This window comes from Bos mutus, chromosome 3 (assembly GCF_027580195.1).
Source record: "Bos mutus isolate GX-2022 chromosome 3, NWIPB_WYAK_1.1, whole genome shotgun sequence".
Classification (NCBI taxonomy): Eukaryota; Metazoa; Chordata; class Mammalia; order Artiodactyla; family Bovidae; genus Bos; species Bos mutus.
This window is the reverse complement of record NC_091619.1, coordinates 115,824,396-115,843,041: the sequence shown is the minus strand read 5'-3', so window position 1 is coordinate 115,843,041 and position 18,646 is coordinate 115,824,396. Positions and strand designations below refer to the sequence as shown.

At 53.4% G+C, this 18,646-nt stretch overlaps 1 protein-coding gene across 1 annotated transcript in view; it reads right to left on the bottom strand.

Annotated features, from left to right (window-relative positions):
* Positions 1-16,889, bottom strand: part of TWIST2 (twist family bHLH transcription factor 2) — a 52,900-nt gene extending 36,011 nt beyond the window's left edge. The window contains exon 1 of the mRNA XM_005906396.2: positions 16,203-16,889. Within this exon, the coding sequence (XP_005906458.2) occupies positions 16,238-16,720 (483 nt within the window). The 5' untranslated portion in view covers positions 16,721-16,889 and the 3' untranslated portion in view covers positions 16,203-16,237. The remainder of the gene's footprint in view (positions 1-16,202) is intronic.
* Between the last annotated feature and the right edge of the window lie 1,757 nt (positions 16,890-18,646).

Sequence of the window (18,646 nt, the reverse complement as noted above, 5' to 3'; positions counted from 1 at the left end):
ACACCCCAAAATCACCAGGCGCCCCCCAGATCGGAATGTGTGTCTTCCCCTGCCCCCCGCCCCGGCTAGGACGCACTGTGGCAGCTCTCTGTCCCTCCCCCTCCGCAGAGAGCGGCTCAGGAGCTGCGTCCCCTCCAACGTCACAGCCCACCCCCAACCCCACAAACCATCACCGGCTCCCAAGATGGACGAGGCCAGCGCTCTGTCGTCCACAAGCCCGAGGCCCCCAGCCAGTAGCCGGGGAACTGCACATCACCAGCACTTCATCCTGTCGCAGGGAACCTGCGCTTTTGTGTCACAGATGCAGCGTGATTTCTATGTGCACTTGGTAGGAAACAGAGGGCCCTCCCGCGACCCCCTCGCCTGTATTCTCGCATCATGCAGACACGCCCTGTGTGCAAGCCACAGGCCGGGCCTCGGGCTGGGCCAGGCGGGTGCACACATAAGCAAGCCGTGGTCCCCAAGGCGCTCAGGCCATCCTGAGGGTCAGGCTGGAGAGGGTTCTAGCGCCAGGGCCAGTGCGGGGAGCACGGGGCATGGGGTGCGCCACACACACCACAGCCGGCGGGCCTCCGCCAAAGCCCAAAAGGAAGAGCGCCCACTCACGGGCGGCTGCAGGAGGAGAAGCCACTCAGGGGCGGCTGCAGGCGGAGAAGAAACGCTGCTCATCAAGTGCTGGACCCGGAGGGGAGCGCTGCCCTCACGGCCTTGGCGGGCCCTCGCTGGTCTCCCTGGCTCCCTGTGCTTCTCCTGAGCCGTGTGGTTCTGCCCCTGACACCAATCTGGAGGGGGGCCCTCACACCCCCACGCACCCCCTCCCCCCGAGCCAACCCCAAGTCTGGTCTCACTCAGCTGCTCCCTGGGGGCCTCTGACCCCCATGGACCCATCCCTTAGAGCACAATAGTCCCTTCTGGACTGCTCAAGGGAGGTGCCCGGAAGGCAGTTCTGAAGGGTGGGATGCAGGGCATGGAGCAGTGTTCCATCTAGGCCTGAGCGGGCCAGGCCGGAGGTACCCAGGGGCGGGTGGACCCCAGGCAGGGTGGGCCCTGGGCCCTGCATCTCTGCAAAGCAGCCCAGGCCAGCGCCCATCTCCCCCAGACCTCCCTGACACATCCCATGCAGTCCTGGCCCCAGCCTGGGTCCTGGGTCCCTCAACCCCTTGCCCAGGCCGACCCTCAGGAGCTGGGTGCTGCCTCCTGCCCCGGGCTCCTGGCGCCCCATTCAAGCCTTCCTGCTCTGTTTATTTGCACAGCCAGAAGACAAAAAGCCATCGCTCTGAGTCACTCCTGTTCCCCAGTCGGCTCTGATTCATGCAGGAGGCCCACGGCGGGGACTAACCCGGCCGTTAACCTCTTGGTTTCTTTATGTCTCTACAGCAAAGGCATGTGTGGTTTCAGATTGAGAATTCAGCACGGCCCGCTGCATCCGCGTGCTCGTGGGCGAGCTGCTGAGGACGGGCGGCCCGCAGGAGAGGGCCTGCCCCGGGCTTCCCCTCCTGGACACCTCAGAGCCACCTCACCCAGCAGTGATGGAAACTTACAAACATTTCAATCATCGTCCTGCAAAGGATTGGGCCATCTGACAAGGGTGGTTCCAGAATGTGCCAGAAGTATGCACCAACACAACCCCGGGTGTGAAAGAAGACAGGCTCAGAGAAAATTCGATTACGGTTCAGAATCGGAAAGGAAACGTGAGGCTCAGAGCCGGGCTCAGCCTGGGGACCCTTGGTTGGGAGGTTGCAGGTAAATTCAAACCCTAGAGAAGGCTATAAACAACCAGGCTCCAGGGTTCCAGAGAATCTGACTTGCCCAGATGGGAGGGGGTGGAAACCCACCAGCAGCACCAGCCCCTCCTTGGGTCCTGAATGTGTGAGGTTCGTCCCCGAAGGCCAGGAGTGAGGGGTGAGCGATTTCTGTCTTGAGTCCCAGTGATCGGTGAACATAAGCGCCCCCAGAAGGGAAAGTGGTCCTCTCTGGGTCCCTCTGAGTCTGGATTAGGGGGACTGCCTGTTCACTAGTATCTTCTCCACTTGCTTCTATTAACTCAAATCTGAAGTGGTTCATGATTTAGACCAGATATCTCCCAGAACAGAGAGACGAACAGAAAAGAAAGACGAATGAGGAGGCTGAACCCAAACCGAGGGCGGGGGCGACCACGGGGGCAGAGGATGAGCTAAGCGCCTGTGCTGATCTGTCCGGGAGATAAAGGGCGGAAAACGGAAAGATGCCCACCCCCTGCTCCCCACAAGCTGGTCCAGGGTTCTGCTAGGGAGCCCAGCTGGGCCAGGTTGGCCGGTTCCGGGAGAAGACATCGGATAATCACGGCATTAAAGGCACTGCGGTGTGAACACAGAGGACCAGGGACAGGATGGGGAGCAGGGATCGCAGAAGATGCAGAAACTATCTCGGAGTTACTTCCAGAGGAACCGAAGCTGTGACTCGGAGAGGAAGCTCCAGGAGGGCAGGTCTGTGGGAGGGCAGAGGGCTTCACCGGGGGACTGGGGTGGAGGGCGAACAGAGTCTGGAGGAAGGGGCGCTTGGGATGAGCCTTCCACTCTCTCTCAAAAAGTCCCAGTGGCTTTTCTCAAACTGCATAAGAGATACACGGCATTTGCGGAAAATTTGGAAAATAAAGGAAAGCAATACAAATAAGGAGGAGAGTTCGAGGCTCTTCCGTTGATTCTAGTCCATAGACATCTGTCCTTAACCTTTCTCTGGACAACGACACCCAGGCGAGCACACACACTGACTCTCCAACCTGCGATCGTGTCGGGTCTGTGCCTGTTTCCCTCCCATCATTACATCTCTGCTGAGAGGTGAAGCCAAGTGAAAGCCGCTCAGTTGTGCCCAACTCTTTGCGACCCCATGGACTATACAATCCATGGAATTCTCCAGGCCAGGATACTGGAGCCAGTGGCTGTTTCCTTCTCCGGGGGATCGTCCCAACCCAGGGATTGAACCCAGGTCTCCTCCACTGCAGGCGAATTCTTTACCAGCTGAGCCACCAGGGAAGCCCTACATATCTGCAGACGCCACAAAATTTGCTGACTGTATAGTGTTCCAGCACAGGGATAAACCACTTATTCAACAGCTTCCCAGGACACTCCCTAGTGTTAGCAAAGCTGATAAGAGTGTCTTTGTTGCAAGACAGAGCCGCAGTGATTCACTCAAGATAACTCCTGAAAGTGGATTTGCTCCATGCAAGCCGCTTTCCAATTTTTCAGTCTTTTTTACCTACTGTCAAAACCTCTTAGAAAGATTTTACAATTTATCTTCTCCCTGGCAGGGACAGAGGCCCTGGCTCCTCACAGTTTCCTCAATAATGGGAATTATCATCATATATTATATATCTTATTATATAATAAATAAATAAATAAATAATAAATTATATAATGCATAAAACATATAATAAAATGTATAAAAAGCAGAAAATCCACTTTAATATAAAGTCATGTCCTCTTATTTTGAGTTTCTTGGCTACTGTTGAGGTTCAACACTTTTTTATGTGTACTGGGCAACTGAATTTCCTCTTTTATAAATTCATATATTTTGCCCTTATTTTCTGCTGGGTAATTATCTTTTCTCTTATGGATCTTTAAGGGTTCTTTGTCTTGTTAAGAATATTGATTCATTATGAAACAGATTGTAAATACTTCCCAGGTCCTTTCAAAATTGTGGATGTCCTAGTCCTTTGGTGCTTGGAAGTTTAATTTTTTAGACTTTTTCTCTGTGACTTGTTTGCTGTTCCCGGACGAAGCTCTGAACGCAGGAGCCAGGCTGTGAAGGCTCCATCAGCAGTGACTTCAGCCCCCTTCGTGTCCCGTCAGACTCTGGGGCGGGTGCACCCCAGGGTGGGGGGCATGCGTGTCAGGGATTCCTGCCGAATAGAACCGTGGACCTTGATGGGACAAACCACGCTCACTGTGTCCCCGTGGATTCACCGGGAGGCCCAATTTGGTGGCAGACGTTTTCACGGAGAGGTTGGGCGACGCCTGACCAGCTCTGGGCACAGTGGGAGGACGAGGTGGATAGAGGGTGCTCCCCGCTGTGGGCATCCAAGGGTACCAGCTTAGCACCCATCCCCTTGATGGTACAGGGCTAGCCAAAAATTTCATTCGGGATTTTCTGTAACGTCTTGTGGAAAAACCCAAATGAACGTTTTGGCCAACCTGATATCTCTGACTCGATGGGATCACCGACGAGATGGACATGGGTTTGGGTGAACTCCAGGAGTTGGTGATGGACAGGGAGTCCTGGCACGCTGCAGTCCATGGGGTCACAAAGAGTCAGACACGACCGAGAGACTGAACTGAACTGATATTTCTGAACCCAGCTGGAGGAAGGATGGAGAACCCCCCCTCAACCCTGGATAGTGCCCTCCCTGGAGTGCTGGCCCGGCGTCCACAGAGTGGCCCCCAGGGGAACACGGCGAGCCCCCAGCTCAGTCGTTCAGGGCAGAGGTGGTGGGACAGCAGAGCAGTGTCCCCAGGCACCGCGGCGCTGGAGCGCATGTGTGCACGGTGCCCTCGTGAATCAAAGCTCACGCCCTTGGCATCCGGGCTCTGTGCTCGCACCTGCAGGAGGAAACATGCTGCAGGGAGGCATCGGGGTCCCCGGATGCATCTGGCTTGTGGGGGCCCCGGGTTCTGGTCAGGGAACCAAACCACTTAGCTTGGGGAGCCGGCGGGCAGCCGGGGTCCTGCCTTGTGTCTCCATGTGAGTCCTCGCGGAGCAGCTCGGGGGGATCTGTCTGCCTCCCTTCTTCCCCTCCTGGTGGCTCTCTTTTCTGGGGGGCGGGTGTAGGGACCAGGAAGGGGGGAACAGCAGCAGTGTCTCTGCTTGCACCCCTCCTGGGGAGAGTCTTCTCCCTCAGCTGCCAGCTCTCCTGGGCCCTCTCGTCTGGATTCTCCAAACCCTGCCCGTGAGCCCAGCCCCACCTGCGGGGTTTCTGCAAGCAAGTCAACGTGTGGACTGGGCGACACCACGAAGGCAGTGGTGTCTTTAGAAACGGACCCGAACCCCGGCAGAGGAAGCCCCAGGTGAGCATGCATCCTCCAGCCCTCTCAGCGGGTCCCTGGGGTGGTGGCCAGGAAGCAGGTGAGGGGTGAATGCATTCACAAGGGCACCATGCCCGTTGGCAGCCCGGCACTGCTGTGCCCGGGGACACTGCTCTGCTGTCCGAGCGCCTCTGTTCAGAGCACTTGAACCAGGGTCTCGCTGCATCCCCCTGGGTGCCGTACCCTGTGGACACCAGGGCAACACTCGAGGGAGGACAGCGGACACACATCAGCGAGGGAAGGAGAGACGACCCCCCAGCTGGCCCTGAACGATGTCCTGCCCGCTCCTCCCCTTGTTCTTCTCTCTGCGGGCAGCCCCCAAGAGGCTGGTCACACGTCCACTCTGCACTGGGCCAGGGTCCCGGCCCTGAGAAAGGCGACTTTGGAGAAAGAGAGGGATTCACCCACAAGAGCAGCTCAGGGCCTGAGGCCCCCTTCTCAGGAATCGCCACATCAGGACAGCCACAGAATCCGTCCCCTTTGAGCCTGCGAACTGGACTGAAATGGTCTGATGAGTGGGTGGGCCCTGGGCTTTGGGGAGCCCAGTGTTGGATGCAACAGGCTCCAGGGATTCTGGGCCAGCCACTCGCATGGGTGTGGAAGATGCTTCTGCTCTGGTCCATTGGGCCGCCAGCCAGCAGGGCAGAACCCTGGGGCCACTCACTCCCCTGCCCCCTGCCCCCCAACCCCAGCACCCGGCCCCCAAGCAGAGGCTTCTAAAGGTACAATCGACAGGCTGCCAAGTGTGCTGTCAGAATTGTTAGAGGAGCCTTTCTGATGAAGATGTAAAAGAGAGATTTCGAAAGGAAAACGCTTTTAGGCTGCACAGCTGACGAGATGAGAAGCCTCTGATAAGGCCTGAACCACGTGGACCAGCAGATAACATCTTGGGAAAGTGGACGAAAGCAGACGGTCTAGCCCACCTCCACCCTCGAGGCTTATTGGTCACCAGAGAGGCCCATGGTCTGACTCATAGGGGTTTTTTTGGTGCTAAAATACACATAATATACAATTTATCATTTCAACCATTTTAAAGTATACAATCCAATAGAATTTCACTCTGTTGTACAAACATCACCATGATCGAGTTCCAGACCTTTTCCATCACCCCAAATAGCAATCCCACACCCGTGGAGCAGTCCCATCCCAGCCCGCCCCCACCCAGCCCTGGTCCCCGGCAACCACGGATCGGCTTTTGCTTATTCCAGATATTTCATACAAATGGAGTCACACACTTTCCGGTCATTTGTGTCTGAGTTCTTTAACTCAGCATAAAATGTTTCCAAGGTCCGCCTGTGTTGTATGAACAGCCTGAGTCAGAGCGCCGTTCCCTCGGCCGAGTAATACTCCACTCGACAGACAGAGCACAGCACGCTGACCCCCTCAGCTGGTGGACGTCTGTATCGCCTCCCCCTCTGGCCGCTGCACGCAGTACTGCTGTGAACATTAGTGAACACTTCGGTCTGAACACCTGCTTTCTATTCTTTGGTGTATACACCCAGGAGGAAACGGCTGGGTCCTACTGGCTCTTGGAATGTTGATAACCACAGAGCTATCTGCACCTTACTCCGCCTTTTTAGAGACAAGAAGACTGAGTCCCAGCGAGGCTATGACATGCCTCAGCCCAGAACTGTAGGCCTGAGAGCAGGAAAGCGGTGCCCACTGCATGGCCACTTCCGAGGAAGTCCTACTCAGACGCTCCCTCCCTTAGACACAGGACAATGGGCTTCCCCCAACAGATTCACTTGGAGACCTAACCTGCTCCCACAAGAGCAAAGCCTTTGCTTTCTAATTATAGTCTCCCCAAATAGAAAAAGGCCATGTCAGAGGAGTTCTTTCTAAGGGAAAGAATTACAGATGGTTTAGTCCAGAAACGGTATTTTCACTGAAGAGCAAAACGCATTGTGGAGAGACACGGTGACCACATACAGTCACGGACATTTAAAGCCCTCAGAATTCATGAATATCTGCTTCACCCTGTGAAGCGTCAAGCAGAAGAGAGCTCAGCATGTGAAGGAGACACACCAGCTTTGCCTTCTGTGTCCTCACGTCCCCTTTGCCTCTTTCTGGTTAGAAAAAGTGAGATTATGTGATTAACACTGAATGACACTCGCCGTCACTTTCAAAAAATACACCACACGAGCAGATGGTCTAAGAGCGTGCTTCATAGACTCTGACACGGACACGCTGCCGGGGACAAGCCAGGAGCTGAGCTCCGTCGTCCGTGCAAATAACACTTTATCACCGTCAGGAGCCTGGCCACTCCAGCAGAAGGACACTTCACGAGATGGACAGTGTGGTCGCTCGGCTTCTCTCGGCAAAGCCAGGCTTGTCTGTTTCCCCCGAAACCCTCGGAGGTGGGCAAGTGTCTTTAGATGAGGGGGAGCTTGAAAGTGAAATTTGACGGAGGGGCTGGATCCCCAGGAGAAGGAAATAAATGCTGAGTTCCCGGTGCCTCCGGTTAACCTTGGCAAAAACCGAGCCATACTGGGCTCACGCTCAGGCATCCGTCCGCATGACCTGAGGGTGGATCAGGAGCAGGTCCAAGACCCGTCCAGTCCAGCTGAGCACTGCAGAGATCCGCATTGTGGAGACCGCCACCTGGGGTCCCCACCCCTAGGCGGAGGGACAACCCTGGCCACAGAGCTCTCAGGGACCTCTGCTTTCTCGGGCACCAGAGGCACCCAGGGATGGGGGCAGGGTCCTGCAGTCGGGGGCCACCTCTGGGACACCTCTGATGCCGTCTGGGGTGATGCTGAGCTCTGGGGGCACGTGGCAGGTGAAGGCTCTTCAGGTCTTCATTTAGAGGCCCTGCAACCTCTGGCCTGGGGTGTCATCCCAGCAGGGCTGAGGGGGCCCTATTGGATTTTACAAAGTTCCACCTTCTGGGAAGACCAGGAGGGTGTGGCTCTGATAAACCACTCTTTTCTAGGTTCCTGAGGGAGCCTGGGGGGTGGGGGGGTGGGGGGGTGGCGATGGGTCTGCAGGGACCAGCAGAGGGAGGTCCAGCTTCTGTTTCCTTCCTAAGGGGCCTCAATCCTCTCGATCGCCCTATTTTCATGTGAAATTCTCCACACACCACTTTTCCTATTCACACCTTCGCCTTCTCTTTTTCTTTGCCACTCCTGAAGAAGTTACCTTTGTCGTGTTATAAAGCTCTAAGTGATTGGCTCAAGCTTACAGCATCACTGGAGATGCGTACAAACACTGAATTACTCAGATACAATTGTTCAATGTAATAAAACAAAAGTGGATGTAGACAATAGCGATCTTTGAAATAAGCGGATAAATATATCATAGTCCCTGCTTTTTGCTTACTGTTTAATTAAAAGAGAATCTCTATCCTCAAAAAATTGTCTTAAAGAGACTTCTGGAACTGGCAATAATTCAACATCCAGCAAAACAGCCTTGACGTAATTCCGCCCTTAGATACCTGACTGTGTGGACTCTTGACACGAGAGGGAGGTAAGTGGAGATCCCGTGCAGCGCTGACACGGGCTCCACGGAATCCCAGCCCCGCACGCTCCCACTGGTGGGATCACCATGTGGTCCATGCAGTTCTGGCCGGCTGAAGCAGGTCATTTTACACAAGAGAAATCAACAAAACAGGACACAGCACGCTTCCTGGGGTACAGATCTCCACTGGGGGACTTCCAGTATCAGTGAAGCAATTTTCCTAGAAAATGTGAGCAACAATCGCTAAGGAGAAGGAGTCGCCAAGCACAGGGGTGTGTGTGGCGGGGGCGGGGGGATCTGGCTGCAGATCTATGGCTGAGCCCACTGGACTTCCAGAACACCCGGGACCGCTCAACTCGGAGAACCTGAGGTGCACGCTTATTCCCTGTGCCCGAGCGTGAGACTGTGGGGATGTGATGATGGCCTTCGCGCTCCTCCTGTCTCACCTGCTATGATACAAAACCTTTATGTGGACTCCAGTCAATAATCGTGATAGATTTCAGCTAAAGAATAAGCATAAGAAAGGGTGTGGGGTTGTGGGAGTCGGGGAGGGGGAGGAGCTGAAGAAGAAATGCTCACAAGACAAAGAAAAAATGTACAAAGGACCAAGTCTGTCTCAGGTTCCACCTGCGCACACAGATACCATGAAAGAGGACAGCCGCTTGGCTGTTTGCATCCTGAAGACTTTGAACAGTTTAGGCCCCAGCGTATAGTATGCAGTTTGGAATGATTTAAATTCAGGAAAATTAATCTTCAGGGAAGACATTATTTGTCAGTTGAACCAAATTATGTGAACAGAGTGGTTCCATCCCTGAGTCAGGAAGATCCCCTGGAGGAGGGCACGGCAACCCACTGCAGTATCCCTGCCTGGAGAATCCCATGGACAGAAGAGCCTGGCGCTACAGTCCACTGAGCTGCCAAGAGTCAGACACGACTGAAGCGACTTAGCACGCACAGATGCATGTGAACAGAGATGTGTTGATGCTCAACCTGAGACAGAAAATAAGGACTCTTCCTCCCTCCTTTCCTCTCCAATTTGCAGTGAGGCAGGCATTTCCCAAAGAAACAGTCAGCGCCTGTGTGTTGGTCAAGGTGGTCTCATTAAGAACAGGGCTTTCAATGTGACCGGCCCTCCGGAAGTGACCCAGTAAGGATCGATCCTGCTAACGCTGCGGCGAGCTCGCCTTGTTCTTCCTCCATGGACTTGAGTGTCCGAGATCGGAAAAGACACGAGCAGGGAGCAGGCACTTCTGCACCCACGGGGCCAGCAAGTCAAACAAAGCAAACAGCTTTTGACTTCTGATCCCACTGCACTCCCTGCAAACGAATCTACTTCAGGGACTGAGATTAATGAAGGGAAATAGCAGCTCAGTGTCCATTTCTGGGTTTCCTGATTGAAAGAGCACGCTGCCTGCTCGCGTTCTGACTTCCAGGATGCTAAATTAACGCGGAACACACAAAGAAACCCACCGCGACAGCCGAGTCAGAGACGGTAAACCACAGGCCTGTGTTTTCTTTCAGGGAGTTTGTTTATTTCACAAGCTGTCCCTCACGAAGCCCTCACTTGTCTCTGGAGCAGGCAAACGTCTCCTGACTCTCTAAGGAGAGGGAGACTCTCAGAGAGACTGTAACAGAAAGGCCACTGTGACATTTTATTTGTACAGCCACAGAAGACCACAGGAACAACAAAAGCTGGGGCATCTGTTCTCCACGGGGAGGCGGAGAAAGGCTGCCCGCGCCTCCTTCTCCAAGCACAAGGCGAAACGCCCACCCTTAGGTTTCCTTCTGAGTTGCTCTGCCTGACTCTCCAGAGAGACTCTGGCTGTGACCCCTCCAGAAACCTCAGCCCCTGAGGTTGGGGTTGGATGTTTGGTCACCATCAAAGGGTTAATACGAATTAAGGTCTTTGCCCAAATCTTTCCTGCCAGTCATATGCCAGATGTGCATGTCCAGAAAACCAAATGCAAACTCTCCATCATAAACAGCGAGAAAAAGGAATTTAATGTCAGACGACTCAGGTGACCATTCCTCCCACCCCAAAGATGCAGGTGGCTATTTTCAAGGCTGAATATAAGCTAGAAAGAAAGGAGTATTTTTCAGAATAACCGAATTTGATGACTTAAAGCTCGTTGGATTCAACCCCGCCCTTCATTCAACCGACGGGAAATTCTGGTCTAAAGAAAGGAGAGACGTGCCCAGTTTTAGAGGCACCGCTCTTAGGATGGGAAAAGTGAAATGACCATTCCACAGGAGCTGTCACGAGAAGCTGGGTCATCTTAGTCTTTCCCTGATCAAGTAACAGGAAAACAAAATGATGGGAAGAAACTGAGCAATAAATAACAGCCTCCACAGACACCATGCCTCAACTCTCCCAGTCAGGTCCCTTCTTACACATAATCACAGGATCATATTATTCTGAACGAGAGAGTTGTGGATAAAATAATACAGATATTCAAAGCACGAAAGACATTGTTTTGATTCAAAATGACTCTCTTTTCAACTAACCATGAAACATTTCTCTTATGTCGGAATAAAGTTACATGTTGACTTTTCCAATTTCTGATTTGAGTCTGCTCTTAGCGTGACAACTGCTAGCAATCACGGGAGAAAAATCCCACCGTGCCTTAGTTGACATCAGCATGAAAATCATACTGTTAATGTCACCGTGTCTCACTCCAAAACAAACATTAAATTAAAGCTCATTTAATACAACTAAATTGCATTCAAAGACTTACTACTGAACCTACACACAAAATATGTCCCTATTAACAACAAACAAACCCTAATGTAAAATAAACATGACTGAGTTTAGGATTTGATACCTGTCTGTCTTTCTTTTTCTCTGTCTGTCTGTCTCTCTGGGTCTCTCTGTTTCTCTCTCTCTCTCTCTCCCCACCCCTCAACTGTGTATGACTCCAAATACTAACATTTCAATCTCTCCACTTCCTGGATGAATAATTTGATAAGTCATTGCCTTTAGAACAGTTGTATGTGTGAGAGAGAAATGTAAGTCAATATAGACAGTTATCTTACAAGCAAATGTCATCAGTTTCAGACTTAGTATCTTTCAAGGAAATGTGTCAGTTTCGATGAATATTTCCTAAAATTCCTCTGAAAAATATATTCTTGATTAGCATAGGAATAAATATATGGATTGGTATTTCTCCTTCAGATTTCTAGGATTTTTACTCTTTGTTTCTGAATGATAAGGAACCACTTCTAAATAGTTACACGTTGAAAATATGAGCAGTCCCCTTATATTCTGAAAAGTGCAATAATGCTAATGACATCAGGAAAAAAGCTCAAAGCGTATTTTTGGCTTATTACTCTGAGATGGGTATAATCCTTCCTTATATAATTTGCTCATTTGAAAGAAACTTTTAAAATTCTTGTGGAGTATCTTTTCTTTTGTTGTAAAGTGTTTTTAATTGGGGCATTTTTTACAGTCTTAATTGAACTTGTTACAATTTGCTTCTGTTGTTACACTTGGTGTTTTGACCATGAAGCACATGGGATCTTCACTCCCCGACCAGGAGTGGAACCTACACCCCCCTGCATTGGAAGGCAAAGTGTTAACCACTGGACTTCCAGGGAAGTCCCCTGGAATATCTTTTCTTTCAAACTTTTTATTTTGAGACAATATTAGATTCACATGACGTTGTAGGAAATAATACACAGAGATTCTTTTACATTCTTCATTCCCTTTCCCCCAGTGTAACATCTCAAAAAACTATATACAATATCACAATCAGGAGACTCACACTGATACACTCTCCAGATCTTACATAGATTTCGCCAGTTTTACATGTACCCATGTGTGTATGTGTGTGTGTGTGTGCGCACACACGTTGTGTGCATATTTCATTCTACACAGTTTTATCACATATGTAGACTCAGGTGACCATGTAAAATATGCTTTTAGGCAGTTTCTGCTTTTAGTGTTCCATCTTGGCTTTACTTTTGAGTGCATCCATGTCCGTCTCCCTCAGATTCTATGTCTACTTTATGGCTCTCTCTGTATCTTGGCTACGCTAACTTAGTCATCTCTTCTTTGAATTTTATTGCCTCATCCATGAACTCTTTCTCGCAGAAGGCTTTGTTTTTGGTTTGCTTTTTGCAGCACATTTATCCTTTCCCAGGACAAGACACAAACATAAACAGACATTCCAGCATACATTCACAGGGTTTTTTAAGACACCAGTGAGAATAGATTAATATAAATACTAAGCTTAAAAACTGTCATAAAAGTTCAGCCTTTAAAATTGGCTTATTAAAATATTTGTTTTTTTAAAGCCCAGATTTAAACTGCAGTTATGAGTTATAGTACTCCACTCAGAAAGAGTTTACTTTATGATCTTTCTGCCAGGCGAAAGGGATCTGGCATCTCTGCCGTCTGTCCAAAATATAGAGAAGCAACGAGCATGAAAACTCAATTCTTTCAGGCTCAAGACTTGTCTGAAAAGAGTACAGCCCTCAGAAAACCTCAATAAAGTACTACATTTCAAATGACCTCAAACAGCCACTCTCAAAGTCCCAAGCTTCCAGCCCCCACTCTGGCCAGATGGGCAGCGAGACCTGCTTCCTGCAAGATGGAAAGAGTAACTACAGACATTTAAGGGAACAATATCCAGAAAGGGAGGTCAGCCCTACATCAGATCTTTTCAATGGGTGTTTTATAACAAAATGTTGCCTATATTTCAAGTAGCTGGGTCATTCATTCTACTTCTTCCCGTGACCAAGCAAAAGGTCGATTAGGGTTCTGCATTTCCATTCTCCACAGGCAATTCATTTTCTTTCGAGACCAGCTAGCATTCCGAATGTAGCTGTTGACAGGTATCTCCAAGAAGTCAGTTTTCTGAAGAGAGGAAAAGGCTTACATGTATTGGATGGTTAGAGGGTCACCCTCCGTTCTCCAAAGTAACTAAAAGTTCTTAGGGAAACAAAGCTAGTATGTTGAGAGTAGGGACCTATGGGAAACCTGCACATGGTGCTGAAGTTAGAGAGATGTCTTCTTTATCCACAAAGCACGGAACAGGAAAAACGTCCAGTAAGTAGCCACCTCACCCAGGTGCCTCTGACCATGCACTGGGACTCTGGCATTTATTGAGAAAACGGAAAACTCCTTTAGAGATTTTCTGCTTAGATGAACGCAGATGACTGTCCAAAGACACCTGATTTATTGTGTATTTGCATTTTTAAATACCAGGCCAAAGAAGAAGGTCAGGATAAACGTTAGCACCAGCCAAACTCAACATTTCCTGTGTCTCTTTGTACTAAGGGACAGTTTCGGCTTTTAATAGCATTGCTGCTCATCTCAACACAGACTTTCTCATGTATCTCAGCAGACACTAAAATCGCATACCTCTGATGGGAAGGTCTAGAAAGTCTTTACTAATACATATGCCTATGTTTTAACATTAACATAACCTATGTAGCAACATTTGCAGGAAATCAAACCAATTATGCCTGTATCTACACTCATACAGACGAACGGGTTAAAAACGGAAAGAAAGCAAAAGTTGGTCGAACACGCCTGATAAAAAAAACACGGCAAGTCCAGAATCATCCGTGTGTCAGCAATTTTCACATTTCCCTTCTCGTCCTGTACACTGTGGGCATCTGTCTACTAAGGAAACTGCTTTATCAGACCTAGTCAGTTACACTCAAGTATATAAAAGTAAATAGTGGGTCCCACAAAGATCATTTGCTCTCCAGCTAAATGTGTTTCTCTCTTACATTTTGCAGATTTTTTCCCCCGAGCAAACTCTTTAACGCTTTTCGTTTATTCATTACAAATAATACCTTTCATTGCATATATTGTTCAGTTGTGATCTATGTCTGATAAGTTTCAGGAATGCAATTCTTTTTAAGTGAATTTTAAATGATCCTAAGAAATTCTTGCATTAAGGTAATACCTCTTGCTTTTGCTTTCAATAATTTTCTGGAGGGAAGCCTTAATGATAATTGTGTTGACATTTTCCTTAAACAAGGCTATATATGTGTACATTTTAAAAAGATGACCTTCCTCATCTGTTTGTTCTTATTTTAGATGTGCTATAAACTATGCATGGTGGAAAGGGTAAATGGAATTAACTAATGGACGCTCATAATTTAGGCAGCAAAAACCAGAATTAATGTATTATCCCACTGTAGCATTTTAGTACTCGCCAATCCAAACTTTCTTTCCTGGGAAAATATGTGATTGAGACATTTTCCATCTGCTTTCGACAGAGATCGGAGAAGATCCCCCTAAGTGACTCTCTACTAAAAATTCTTCCAAACAAACAAAAAAAAAGCCTATAAAATAATTATTATCTTAGGGGCCTATTTCACAAATGAATGTTCCGTGGCACAGAAATAAAAACTAAAAAAAAAAAGAAGAAAAAGAAATAAAATCCACCTGTGCTAGAGGAGCCTTTCCTCTCCACAGCAAAAACATGTGCATATATCATAGAGCACATAGGAAAGAAGTGGATATGCTTGGGAGAGTGGGCGGCTGCACGCCCGTGATTAATCTAAATTCCTTCTGTGTGAAGTGGAGACGTGAAGAAAAACACTGCAAGATGAGCAGGAAAGTCCAACAGACCAAGGAGGGAGGGATTTTTAACTGGGCCCTCTCCCCACCAAAAATCGTGAGCCCTTCCTTTCATCGCCCGAGAGAGAGCCACGGTCACAGAGCCTTCTGGAAGGGACAGAACAGCATCTCCGCGGTTAGGGAAGGTCTGAGGGTCTCCAGAAGTGTCTGGTGAAAGGGGGCCGGCGCGGGACACCCCGAGCGCTCCCCTAGAGAAAGCGGGGACTCGCCGGGCTCGGCGGCTGCACTCCGCCGGCTCCCGCGCAGGCCCCCGCTGCACCGCCTCGCCTCCCTTTCCCCTCGCAAACCTGTTTCCCGGCCTGGACCCTTTGGACCGAATGCTCGGCCCCCACCCAGACTCTCGAGGGTCAAAGCTGGGGCCAGAGCCCGCCAGCTCCGAAGTCCACTCCACCTGCCTGCTGGCAGCCGGGGTTCCCCGTGGCGATGTCTGCCTCCGGCCTCCACGCTCGGGTCTCCGCGCCTCCGCCTCGGCCCTGTCCTCCGCCTTTCCGATGCGGACGGTCCTCAGCTCCCGTGCTGCACCGGCCCCGGCGCCGCCCGCGCGGGGCAGGGTCCTCCGGCTTTCCCCAGGCCAACAGAGGCGCCGCCGGTCCGCGCCTCTGCGCCCACCTGGGCAGCCAGGGCGCCGACTGCCGGGTCCCCGAGGCGCGGGCCGGGGTACCTGCACGAGCAGCCAAGGAGAACTGGGTGTCCGCACGACGAAAGCGCGCTGCCTCTCCCCGGGAACCGGGCAAAGCACCGTCAGGCCCGGCAACTTCGCGGGCGGCCTCAGCTCCGAGGGACGCAAAGAACAACTGGTCCTCAGCCCTTTGCCCCAAGCCGGCTCCAGGCAGTTCTGATGTCCATTCCCCCGACGGTCAACCACAGACCTTTACCCACCATTCCCACAGCACCAAGGATGGAAAATAACGACTGTCACCAGTCCGCCCGTTCCCGACCGATACCCTGCCTGGGAGCTTGCCCCAAACCACAGGGGTGCCCCTGGGACCTGGCAGCTTCCCGACCAACCCCCATCTCTGGCTAGGAGGAAAGGCGCACCCCATCCTCGCAGCCGCGGCCTGCGGGCCTGCGCCCACCGCGCGCGCAGCACCTACCCTGGCGCGCCGGTCCGGACGTGGGTGGCGCGGCGCTAGTGGGAGGCGGACATGGACCACGCGCCCTCCATGCGCCACACGGAGAAGGCGTAGCTGAGGCGCTCATGGGCCACGTAGCTGCAGCTGGTCATCTTATTGTCCATCTCGTCGCTCTGCAGGACCTGGTAGAGGAAGTCTATGTACCTGGCGGCCAGCTTGAGCGTCTGGATCTTGCTGAGCTTGTCCGAGGGCAGCGTGGGGATGATCTTGCGCAGCGCGGCGAAGGCCTCGTTGAGCGACTGAGTGCGCTGGCGCTCGCGCACGTTGGCCAGGATGCGCTGGCTCTGCAGCTCCTCGAAGGACTGCGCGCTCGGGCTGCCCTTCTTGCCGCGCTTGCCGGGGGTCGGGCTGCCATCTTCGCTCGACTTCTTGCTGTAGCGCCGTTTCCGGCCGAAGCGCTTGGGCTGCCGCTCGAGCTCCTCCTCGCTGGTGCCCAGGCTGTCCACGGGGGACACGGGCGAGCTGGAGCCCTCCTCCATGGCGCCCGCCCGGCGCGCGAGGGGCTGGGGGCGCCGGGCGCAGAGCGCGCGCCGCTGGCCAAGCCCGCGGTCGCCGAGCACACGCTCCCCGAGTTGCTCGAAAGGCTCTGATTTCAAGGCCGGCTTGTGCAAAACCGAGGTCTCCGGGAGAGGAAGTTATTCTAACTTTTTTGGAAACCCTAGCCGGGCTGGGTTGCTAAATAGTTGTCAGTAGCGAGGGCGGCGCGCTGATTGGTCGCCGCGACCGGGGGCAGGACGAGTTCTGGGGCCTCCGCCGGCCGCCCCCGCCCCCCGGCGCGGCACTTTCAGTTTTGCCTCCCCCTTCGGCCCCGGCCGCGGCGGGCACCCGGGACTGCCCGGCCTTCGCGCGCGCCGCCCGCGCCTCCGCCCCGGGCTCTGACCGCTCTCCGGCCGCGCCGCGGGCTCAGCCGATCCCGCTTTGTCTGCTCCTTAACTGGAGATCGGGCCCCGCCGGGCTGCGGGGTCTCTCCCGCGGCGCGAGGGGTACGGGAGGCAAGTCCTACCCTAGATGCGCTCCCAGGAGGTGAGGACGCGGCGGGGAGCCCCCGGGGACGCCCGGGCCAGTGTGAGCCTTGCCTGTCCCCGGGCGCACAGAGAGTTGGCGAGGTGGCCCGCACGTTCGGCCAGGGGAGGGGGAAGTGCGGGACCAGTGGCCCGGTCCGCGGGCGGGCTGACACTCGAGTGCCCTCGGAGACGCGGCTACCTACGGCCGCGCCGCGGGGATCCTTGGAGGCGCGCGGCCCGCTTTGCCCAGCTGTTACATGGGAGGGGGGTGTCTCACCCCAACTTGCTGAGGAGCCCCGGCCCCCGACGCCCTTCGCAGGCTGTCCTTCTAAGTGGATTAAAACCTCAGCACCAGCGCGCGTCTCCGCTGGAGCGCCCAGTGCCCACAGAGCCCACCTGCCTGGCCCAGCCTGGGGTACGAGAGCCCGGCGAAGGCGCTGGCTAGGCCGCGGGGCCGGGGCTCCCCCTCTGCGAATCGGCCGGGGACGGAGGGAGGTCTGGGGAGGCGCCCGGCCTCCCCTACCCTGGGCGCCTGCGGGCAGCCCTAGCGGCCGCGGCGCGGGGCCCGGCCCGGCTTCAGCGGGCGACCTCGGGCGGGGGCCGCCGGCCCCGCGCCATCTGGACGCCGAGCGCGGGCGCGTTTGAAGTGGTTCGGGGGCTCTTTGTTCGCCAGGCCGCTCTGGCTCGGGGCCTGGAGGTGGTTTACGGCCTGGATGCCTTTGAACCTATTCCCAGGTGAGCCGGGCTCAATTAGGCCCGGGCCTGAGCGGGCTGTCAGGCGAGCCTCGTGATCAAGAGCGCGCTGGGCCCTTATATTGCAGTTGAACTCGGGGCCGGGGGTGCTCGGCCTCGGCTGCTCCTAGGCGGGCCGCGACCCCCGCCTTAGGAAACCCGAGGGCGAGGGCTGTGCTTGCGGCCGGACGGCTCAGGGCGGCCCCACAGCCGGCGATTGCGGGGCAGAGCAGCGGGGCGAGGCCCAGCACAACGCGGCCGCGGCCCGGCTCTTTGGGCTTGCAGCTTCTCCCGGGCGGGCCCGCGGGCCGCAGGGTCCTAGGACTGCAGCGTCCTGGGAGTCGCCGCGCCCCGTCCGCCCCGCCTGACCGCCCGCCCCCTTCTCCAGCTCTGCTATAGCCCTCACATTATCTAGAGCAGCGCTTTCCCTGTCTCTTTAAAAAAAAAAAAAAAAAGTCTAAAATAAAAACTTAAGGAACAAAAGAGAGGGCGAGAAAGGCCCAGGGAGCGATCTGGCCTCGAAGGGCCCCAGCCTCGCCGAGGCTTGGCTCCTCTAAGGACGGACGTTGGCCTTCCAGAGACATTAAGGACTTGCTGCTCTTAACCTCCTCTGTGTCACTCAGTGTGGGGAGTCAGTGCCAGAGCACCGCTTCCGCCCAGCTTAAATAA